This window comes from Panulirus ornatus, chromosome 58 (assembly GCF_036320965.1).
Source record: "Panulirus ornatus isolate Po-2019 chromosome 58, ASM3632096v1, whole genome shotgun sequence".
NCBI lineage: Eukaryota > Metazoa > Arthropoda > Malacostraca > Decapoda > Palinuridae > Panulirus > Panulirus ornatus.
Window position 1 is genome coordinate 11,670,876 of NC_092281.1, and position 11,238 is coordinate 11,682,113.

Below are 11,238 nucleotides of genomic sequence, written 5' to 3' on the forward strand. Positions count from 1 at the left end.
GCGATGTGGTATACAGGGGTTGACGTGCTGTCAGTGGATTGAATCAAGGCATGTGAAGCGTCTGGGGTAAACCATGGAAAGCTGTGTAGGTATGTATATTTGCGTGTGTGGACGTGTGTATGTACATGTGTATGGGGAGGGTTGGGCCATTTCTTTCGTCTGTTTCCTTGCGCTACCTCGCAAACGCGGGAGACAGCGACAAAGTATAAAAAAAAAAAATATATATATATATATATATATATATATATATATATATATATATATATATTCCCTGGGGATAGGGGAGAAAGAATACTTCCCACGTATTCCCTGCGTGTCGTAGAAGGCGACTAAAAGGGAAGGGAGCGGGAGGCTGGAAATCCTCCCCTCTGTTTTTTTTTTTCCCAAAAGAAGGAACAGAGAAGAGGGCCAGGTGAGGATATTCCCTCAATGACCCAGTCCTCTGTTCTTAACACTACCTCGCTATCGCGGGAAATGGCAAATAGTATGAAAAAAATGAGAGTTGGGGTGAGAGACTATCAGTAAATTTTAGGGAGAATAAAAAGATGTTCTGGAAGGAGGTAAATAGGGTGCGTAAGACAAGGGAGCAAATGGGAACTTCAGTGAAGGGCGTAAATGGGGAGGTGATAACAAGTAGTGGTGATGTGAGAAGGAGATGGAATGAGTATTTTGAAGGTTTGTTGAATGTGTCTGATGACAGAGTGGCAGATATAGGGTGTTTTGGTCGAGGTGGTGTGCAAAGTGAGAGGGTTAGGGAAAATGATTTGGTAAACAGAGAAGAGGTAGTAAAAGCTTTGCGGAAGATGAAAGCCGGCAAGGCAGCAGGTTTGGATGGTATTGCAGTGGAATTTATTAAAAAAGGGGGTGACTGTATTGTTGACTGGTTGGTAAGGTTATTTAATGTATGTATGACTCATGGTGAGGTGCCTGAGGATTGGCGGAATGCGTGCATAGTGCCATTGTACAAAGGCAAAGGGGATAAGAGTGAGTGCTCAAATTACAGAGGTATAAGTTTGTTGAGTATTCCTGGTAAATTATATGGGAGGGTATTGATTGAGAGGGTGAAGGCATGTACAGAGCATCAGATTGGGGAAGAGCAGTGCGGTTTCAGAAGTGGTAGAGGATGTGTGGATCAGGTGTTTGCTTTGAAGAATGTATGTGAGAAATACTTAGAAAAGCAAATGGATTTGTATGTAGCATTTATGGATCTGGAGAAGGCATATGATAGAGTTGATAGAGATGCTCTGTGGAAGGTATTAAGAATATATGGTGTGGGAGGCAAGTTGTTAGAAGCAGTGAAAAGTTTTTATCGAGGATGTAAGGCATGTGTACGTGTAGGAAGAGAGGAAAGTGATTGGTTCTCAGTGAATGTAGGTTTGCGGCAGGGGTGTGTGATGTCTCCATGGTTGTTTAATTTGTTTATGGATGGGGTTGTTAGGGAGGTAAATGCAAGAGTCCTGGAAAGAGGGGCAAGTATGAAGTCTGTTGGGGATGAGAGAGCCTGGGAAGTGAGTCAGTTGTTGTTCGCTGATGATACAGCGCTGGTGGCTGATTCATGTGAGAAACTGCAGAAGCTGGTGACTGAGTTTGGTAAAGTGTGTGGAAGAAGAAAGTTAAGAGTAAATGTGAATAAGAGCAAGGTTATTAGGTACAGTAGGGGTGAGGGTCAAGTCAATTGGGAGGTAAGTTTGAATGGAGAAAAACTGGAGGAAGTGAAGTGTTTTAGATATCTGGGAGTGGATCTGTCAGCGGATGGAACCATGGAAGCGGAAGTGGATCATAGGGTGGGGGAGGGGGCGAAAATTTTGGGAGCCTTGAAAAATGTGTGGAAGTCGAGAACATTATCTCGGAAAGCAAAAATGGGTATGTTTGAAGGAATAGTGGTTCCAACAATGTTGTATGGTTGCGAGGCGTGGGCTATGGACAGAGTTGTGCGCAGGAGGATGGATGTGCTGGAAATGAGATGTTTGAGGACAATGTGTGGTGTGAGGTGGTTTGATCGAGTAAGTAACGTAAGGGTAAGAGAGATGTGTGGAAATAAAAAGAGCGTGGTTGAGAGAGCAGAAGAGGGTGTTTTGAAATGGTTTGGGCACATGGAGAGAATGAGTGAGGAAAGATTGACCAAGAGGATATATGTGTCGGAGGTGGAGGGAACGAGGAGAAGAGGGAGACCAAATTGGAGGTGGAAAGATGGAGTGATATATATATATATATATATATATATATTTCAATATTGTAGCATAAGGAAACAGACAAAAGAATGACCCAACCCACCCACATACACCTGTATATACATAAACACCTACACATGCACATATACATACCTATACATTTCAGTGTATACATACATATACATACACAGACATAACATATGTACACATGTACATATTCTTACTTGCTGCCTTCATCCATTCCTGTCACCACCCCACCACACATGAAATGGCACCTCCCTCCCCCGAGCGTGTGCAAGGTAGCGTTAGGAAAAGACAACAAAGGCCACATTTGTTCACATTCAGTCTCTAGCTTTCATGTGTAATGCACCGAAATCACAGCTCCCTTTCCACATCCAGGCCCCACAAAACTTTCCATGGTTTATCCCAGATGCTTCATATGCCCTGGTTCAATCCATTTACAGCACATCAACCCCGGTATACCACATTGTTCCAATTCACTCTATTCCTTGCATGCCTTTCACCCTCTTGTATGTTCAGGCCCCAATTGCTCAAAATCTTTTTCACTCCATCCTTCCACCTCCAGTTTGGTCTCCCGCTTCTCCTCGTTCCCTCCACCTCTGACACATATATCCTCTCTCAATCTTTCCTCACTCATTCTCTCCATGTGACTAAATCATTTCAATACACACTCTTCTGCTCTCTCATCCACACTCTTTTTATTACCACACATCTCTCTTACCTTTTCATTACTTACTCGATCAAACCACCTCACACCACATATTGTCCTCAAACACCTCATTTCCAACACATCCACCCTCCTCCGCACAACCCTATCTATAGCCCATGCCTCGCAACCATATAACTTTGTTGGAACCACCATTCCTTCAAACATACCCATTTTTGCTCTCTGAGATAATGTTCTTGCCTTCCACACATTTTTCAACGCTCCCAGAACCTTTGCCCCCTCCCCCATCTCCACTTCCATGGTTTCATCCGCTGCTAAATCCACTCCCAGATATCTAAAACACTTCACTTCCTCCAGTTTTTCTCCATTCAGACTTATCTCCCAATTTACTTGTCTCTCAATGCTAATGAACCTAATAACCTTGCCCGTATTCACATTTACTCTCAGCTTTCTTCTTTCACACACTTTACCAAACTCAGTCACCAGCTTCTGCAGTTTCTCACCCGAATCAGCCACCAGTGCTGTATCATCAGCAAACAACAACTGACTCACTTTCCAAGCCCTCTCATCCAGAACAGACTGCATATTTGCTCCTCTCTCCAAAACTCTTGCATTCACCTCCCTAACAACTCTATTCATAAACAAATTAAACAACCATGGAGACATCACGCACCCCTGCCACAAACCAACATTCACTGGGAATCAATCACTTTCCTCTCTTCCTACTCATACACATGCCTTACATCCTCGATAAGAACTTTTCAGTGCTTCTAGCAACTTACCTTCCTCACCATATACTCCTAATACCTTCCACAGAGTATCTCTATCAACTCTATCATATGCCTTCTCCAGATCCATAAATGCTACATACAAATCCATCTATTTTTCTAAGTATTTCTCACATACATTCTTCAAAGCATACACCTGATCCACACATCCTCTACCACTTCTGAAACCACAATGCTCTTTTCCAATCTGATGCTCTGTACATGCCTTCACCCTCTCAATCAATACCCTCCCATATAATTTCCCAGGAATACTCAACAAACTTATACCTCTGTAATTTGAACACTTCCCTTTATCCCCTTTGCCTTTATGCAATGGCACTATACATGCATTCCGCCAATCCTCAGGCACTTTACCATGAACCATACATACACTGAATATTCTCACCAACCAGTCTGCAACACAGTCACCCCCTTTTTTAATAAATTCCACTGCAATACCATCCAAACCCACCTGCCTTGCAGGCTTTCATCTGCAAAGCTTTCACTTCCTTTTCTCAGTTTACTATTTATATGAAATGCTGGTGGACATTATGTTATGAAGGAAGTTTTATTATGTAAGGAATGAGAATGTAAGAGAGATGTGTGGTAGTACGTGGAGTTTGATTGAGAAAGTGAACAAGGTATGATGAAATGGTTTGGACATATGGAAGAGATGAGAGAAGAGAGATTGAATAAAAGAATATACACATCTGAAGTGGAAGGAGCAAGAAGATGGAGACCAAGATAGAGATGAAAGGATGGATTGAAAAAGAACTTGAATTGTCAGGGCATGAACATGCAAGAGGATGAGAATTGTGAATGGGATAGAGGGAATTTGAGTGGTGTGGTATACACGGGAATTTTATGTCGTGGCTGAACCAGGTTACATGAGGTAGTCTTGGGAAACCATGGAATGGTCTCTGGGGCTTGGCTGTAGATGAGGGGGCTTCAAGTTACATTAAACATGACTGTTTGAAAGTAGATGTGAAAAATGAGGGGGTTCTTTATCTGTTCCTGACACTACCTTACTAATGTAGAAAATGACAAATAAGTTTGCTTTTTCATGATTGATCATATATGTTTTTCAGGAGGTCAGGTTGCACCAGCTGGTCAAATTCCTGCAGTCCCTGCTTCTGGCATACCAGGAGAAACCATTCGTCGCCATGAGGTAGACTCTATTCTCAACAACCAGCGAGATATTGTACAGGCAGCAAGGGATATCAGGTTAGTAATTCTAAGAAAAATGACAAGGAAAAATGTTTCATGCAAGTCAGCCGAGAGGTTTGTGCTCAAATACTGTGATGACTTCAAAATTTCTAACCATGGAATTAAGATTAATTCTTGTTTTGGTGCCTTGTTTTGATAATTGATAGGAAGCAAACTTGGAAGCCTTCTCTGTAAGCGATTATTAATGTAATTCAGTTTTGTTATGGTATCCTCTGCCTATATCAATCTTTAGTTTGATGATCTTAAAGCATTAAAGAAGGCAGTTGTAGGGATACCTCAGATGTCTATAAATATCTCAGTTAATGGTGATACTGTCTTCATTTTACAAATTTGAGGCTTCTAGCTTCTTCCTGTAACTCGGTATTTTCAATTCTTGTGCCATCCATTGGATGTATCAGCACTTTGTGCTTCGTAGGTGCGGTGATTAAACTAGAGAAATGTATTTTAGTTTTGGCCAAGTGTAGGAAATGAATAATTGAAAGTTATTCTAATATTTATCAACAGACAGTTTGTCTTCTTTACCATTCTCTTAATGTGGAACACTGGTGAAAGGTAAGTGATGATGTCAAGGTCCAACACTCTCACACACAAAATCCTGAAGCTTATTTCTTGCTAGATAATAGCCATATTGTGGCTTTGCTTCACAGTGCCCCATCCTCAGTACTCTACATATGCCTTGGTTGAATTTCATCACAAATCTGATAATTACATTTTATCAAGCCTTCTCGTCCTAGTGTGTTCACTGACAGACTGGTATAGAAATTTTTCATGTATAAATACTTAAGAACTTGTGTCTCACCACAACTTTTAACCTACATGGATGCACACTTTGTTTTAGCCTATGATACTTTACTCATAAGTTGGCTCCACATTGTTAACTTTGTATTTTACAGTATTGGTTTGGATTCTTCATTTTTTGTAGGAGTTGAGTGTTACCCCTTCATTGCTCAGCTTCAGTTATCTTCTCTTTTCTTCCTTCACATTTTTATTCTTCTAACTTCTGTGAGAAAAGGTTGATTATCATATTTTCTAGTACTCTATAATCTGACAAACCTCCAGTCAACTTTCTGTTAAACTGCATATTAAATATATTACTTTTAAAACTCTCACTAACTAGAGACATGAAAGTGTGCCATTTATAACCTGCATTTCCTGTCTGTCTTTCTGTTTTACATATTATATTCAAAGTTTATTTATGGAATACTCATTTCTGTTGATGTACATATACCACATAATCTTTGTATTCACACCTGGGACCCGATACCTTCCTAAAACTTCTCATGCTGTTCCCTGGCCATCCATTCATGTGAACTGTCTCCCTGTTTCTCTTCCTAAATTTACATCCTGTTTTTATTATTTATGTCATGAATGATAGTTACCTTCATTTATGTGTACCATTATTTTTTCTTTCTTTGACAGGAACTTTGTTACTGAAATCCACCAGAAGAGCACTCAGCTTTTGACAAACAGTCAGAAGCCTCAAGGCACAGTCCAGCCAGTTGGCTATGACCTGCATGTTACATTGAATGAAATGAAGGAAGGGCTTAACATTGTTAAGGTATGATACATTTTGGATATGGTGATTTTTTCTTTACTTTTGTGGTAGGAGTATTGCTTCTCACACAGGTTTTGTCCATGAACTGACCATCATGGCCAAAACAGCTTTTGCTTTATTTTGAGGGAAATTTTTTAATTAAATCTCTTATTGTTTGTGCTGTGAATGCTATTGCTGTGTTCAGAAAAGTAAGTGAAATTCTGATCATAACTGAAATTTTAGGAGAGTTGATCATGAAATTGTCAATGTTCAGCTTGATTCTTAATGTCTGTAAATTATTAAGTGAATTATAATTCTTGCATTCATTTTTTGATAGGTCAAAGGAACTACCTCAAAAAAATGATTATATCAGCAAGGTTGAAGGCTTGTATAATGTCTTCCTTATTGTTTTGATAATTTCATGGTAGTGTTGAAAATGAACTTTAGATATCACTTGCTCAAGTAAACATAAAAGATATAGTGTTTATGTAGGATTCAATACAGGGCTATTTACTTTATTATAGACAGATAATGGTAGTAAGATATATTTCAGAGACTTGGTATCATGACTTTTTTATGCTCATGTATATAACAAAATCATTTACTCTTGGAAAATATTTTTATTTTGGCAGCGTGACCTTGGAGCTGCCAGTCAGAAGTTATCATCACCGGGAGGCAGTTGTCCAACGGTCAGCTGTGTATCAACTGGCTTGTTCATTTCCTTCATGGTTATTCAGTTAGTGCTACTCATTGGTTACATCATGTACAGGTGAGTGGCCATTAAAAAAGTTTCTTTATGGACCAAATGTTTGAACTGATGCAATTTTTACAACATTACTTCCCCAAGTAATGTAAAAATTGCATCAATTTATTTGTTTATTATACATGTAGGCAAGTAAATTTATGGAGATTTGCTCATGCTCATATATGTGGCAGCATTTCTATTTCATATAGTTTTGGGTTTCATAGATCTATAGGTAAAACATTGTTATAGCTCAAGAAAAGGCCATGAGCATTGTGCATCTTTTTTGTTTGATTTCAGATTTTTGTAGAGATTTTATGATTGTTTTTTGATTATGCATAATTTCTTAAGCTGATCTGAATTGAGCTTATTAGAAACAGAGGTCTTAATTGATGATAAGAATAACAGGTATCTCACCATCTGTGTTAGCTGAGGGATTAACAAGAAACTAATTTATCACACCTCTAATTATTAGCTCATTGCTGTGATAAAAAGTGAATGCAAAATTATATTAATTAATAACATTTCTAACAGTTGACTCATTGTCTATGATAGCAAAGATGAGCTCATGAAATTTTTTTATCACAGTTTTAATAGTTCACTTTCTAAATGTGCTTACCAAAAGCAAGTATGAACATGGCACTAGCTGAACATATTGATAAGTTTCCTCACTGTCCGTACAAAGAAACAGTTCAAACATATTCTTAATTATATACATGAGTAAAAGATATTTCTGTGCTAGCCAGAAATGAGAGCACACAGGGCACCAGTTTGATCACACCAGTCATTCAGCTCGTCACCCATTCGAACACATTTGAACATGCACAGGATAGTGATTGATTTTACTAATTTTGATTAAATAAATGTTTGCTAACTCGAGGTGAGTACAGACAATGTGTCGATGGATTTTCCTACATATTGATATAGATGAAATGACTTGGCATTAAATGACTGCACAGTTAAGTAGTTAACCAAAGGTGAGCACATGCAGAAGACTTGTTGATTGTGGTAGTATCAACATGCCCTTTAATTAACTGTCAGCATGCACAACCCAGTTAGTGATGATAACAGGAACAGTTAGCTCACTATCTATCCTAACCAAAATAGAAATAAGTAATTGTTGATCACACTAAATGTCTTCTATACTAATCAAAGGTAAGTGCATGTAAGCAGATTGAACACAGGACTAACATATTAGCACCAGCAATAATCTTAGGCATAATGAGACAATCGCTCAAAGTTTTTGCTATACATTTCTTAAGTGATAGATCTCACTTTATGTTCAGTTGGTATTCCTATCATAAATTGTTTGAAAAATTTCCAGTAGTATGTGAACTGTACAGTACTAACTTTCCAAATATTAGTAATTTGTAAAAACTTGCCTTATTGTGTAGAGGAAACAGTGAGAGCTCGGAGGGATGCTTGATTCGGTGGTTTTCATCACACCATGAACACTGCAACTAGCACACTAGTAATAGTAAGTGAGGTTTTAGCCCAACCCAAACACCCTGAATAGCAGCCCATGTGAAAACTTTTGACTAAAGCATGCAGCTTCATAGTACAGTAAAACCTCATTAATTTAGCATAATTTTGACAGTCTTAGACTTTTAGGAGGTCGGAATATCTCATCACTTTTCCTCACATCTGTGTATAAAACTTTTAACAGAATCCAGATCAGTTAGATGTATTAGATTATAGATCGTTCAAGCACTTCTCTCATAAGAGTATTGTGTAATTCCATAAAATATCAGTCTTCTTAAGCATCAGCAGAACATATTAGCTTCTCTTTTAGGGCCCTTGAAAAATTGAAAAATCACTGTGGTATTTAGTTTAATTCAAAGCTTTATCAAGGCCTGGAAGTGAATAATATATTCTCTTTGAACAAGCAAGCTAGAAAAGGAATAAGCGTAGCTTGTACATAATTGAAGAGCCCTCCATGTGGGATTTTGGACGTGAAACAAGAGCTAGAATTATAAGTTTTTCATATTTGAGAGATTAGCTGCCTCTGTTATTTGAAATGGGGAAGAGAGAGCAATTTTGATATAGCTAGTATATGTTACAACTCTTGCATCTTTGTGTGAAACCTCAGTTTTCTGAGGCATGAATGAAATGAGAGCAACAGATATGGATAACCAGATGGTATAAACAGTACTTAGAAATGAACTAAGGAATGAAGACTTGAGAAAAAGATGTGTAATACAAGGAGATGATCTTTAAGGCACTTGAGTGAAAACCTGTGGCACACCCTGATTGGACTGAAGAGGACTTGGTGAAAAATATTAATGATGGTGTGGTTGAAAGCTTGATAGGAAGAGTTAGACTGAGGTAAAGATGAAAAGATTCTTGTAGTGAAACTTAAGGTAAAGAATATTTCAGTTAATGATACAATGGTAATAACTCTTTTTGGTACATTGAGATTTGTCCATAAGGATGAAAAGTTGACTGGAGTTTTAAATCTCAGCTAATGACTTTTGTTACTATTATCTATATGTCTTTGATTCCTGTTTCCTCCAGGAACTCCAATGAAGGAGGTGGCCTTAGCAAAAGAGTGGCCATTTATCCCTGTCCTTACATGCATTCCTCACATACACCATTACATGCATTTTTACCCCCCGTACTCTTCCACACTGTTTCCTAATGTTCCAGGTGGTCTTTCTTTCACATCAGCCCCTTTAACCATACTATCATGAACTCCCCTTGTAAACCCCAGGTCAAATGAATATTTATGAAAACTCATCTTTAATCTTACTGGACAGATACATATGGATGGGCTGCAAGGCTGGAGGCACTTGACCCTCTCTATCTATCTATATCTCATCCCTGTTCCTTCTGGGAACTCCCATTAGGTGGATGACCACAGTGAAAGGGTCTCCACTTATCCCTGTCCTTACATGCCTCCCTCGCATACACTATTCCACACATTCTCCCCCCATGTACTCTTCCACTCTTATTTCCCTATGTCACAGATGGTCTTCATCTCCTGCTAACCCCTTTAAATTATACTATCGTACTCTCTTTTGTAAACTGCCCATCTAGGATTCTTTCTAATACTCTGTAAGCCATTCCCTGCTGTGGCATAGATATGGCTTATGAACCATCACATAATAATGAGAATGGAGATGAAAATGATGGCATATTGGCTTATTTTTTCAGAATTTACCAAAGACAGTAAATCGTGTAGTCCTTCATAGTTGGATCCTTTTTAATTAGGTTTTACTGTATGCCTAATCACCTCAGAAGTGGAGATGGTAACCATTTTTAATTTCAAGATTTGTCATTTTGGTTTTAAGTTTTAGTCATTTTAGTTATACTAAAAGGCTAGTTATTTTGAATCTTTCATTTAAAAGGTAGTGGAAAAAGTGCACAATGAGTGCCCATCTGCATTTTTCCCCCTGCTGCTGAGTGCTGTGTTGGATTGTATCTCTGTGGGGAAAGTTAGTGATCACTTAACACTGTGGGCCTTGCTTGTGTTGTAAAGAGTTTCGTTGAAACAGTTTTGCAGAAATTTTAGAATTTTGCCATGGAAATAATGCAAAAGCAAATTTAAACGATTATAAAAATGGCAAATCAGTAATATCAGAATATTCTGGAGCCACTTTAAAAGTTTTGTATGAATAAGCTGTATTATAGTTGTTTCTTGTTTGCAATTATTTCAGCTTTAATCTTTAATAACCTACAATGACCCAAAGAAACCTTTCAAAAATTAAGATTTTTTTGTATCCTTGGCTGAAATCTTTGTCATGCAAGCAAATCCCATTGCATTCTTTGTGTGGCCCTTGTTACCGCTTGATTCCCTGATACATTTTTTACAGTCCTTCCACATCCATTCAGTTTATTCATCCATATCTTTGGACTTTCGGTAATCAACCTTCTTATATCAAGAGTCCATGCCCATTATCATTAATTGAAATATACCATACCTTAGTATATGGAGTTTATAATTGTAATTGCTTGTCATTATCAATTTAAAATGAATATAACTGTGCTCTAACTGGCCTAGGCTATACCTCCTATATTTTTCGTTAATACCTTATCATGCTGCGAAAGAAGTGGATTCAAGATAGTATAAGTAGTCCTTCACATTCTCATCTTGTCTCAGAAATAACTGT

At 38.2% G+C, this 11,238-nt stretch overlaps 1 protein-coding gene across 4 annotated transcripts in view; it reads left to right on the forward strand.

The window, feature by feature from the left end:
- The window catches only part of LOC139766505 (protein ERGIC-53-like), a 32,652-nt gene that overhangs the window by 17,778 nt on the left and 3,636 nt on the right, over positions 1–11,238 (forward strand). For 2 of the 4 annotated variants that reach the window (XM_071695192.1, XM_071695194.1), the window contains 4 exons: positions 4,715–4,850; positions 6,273–6,411; positions 7,020–7,156; positions 8,524–8,606. In XM_071695192.1, the coding sequence (XP_071551293.1) occupies positions 4,715–4,850; positions 6,273–6,411; positions 7,020–7,156; positions 8,524–8,593 (482 nt within the window). In that variant the 3' untranslated portion in view covers positions 8,594–8,606. The remainder of the gene's footprint in view (positions 1–4,714; positions 4,851–6,272; positions 6,412–7,019; positions 7,157–8,523; positions 8,607–11,238) is intronic. The other 2 variants (XM_071695193.1, XM_071695195.1) reach the window with 1 other exon arrangement.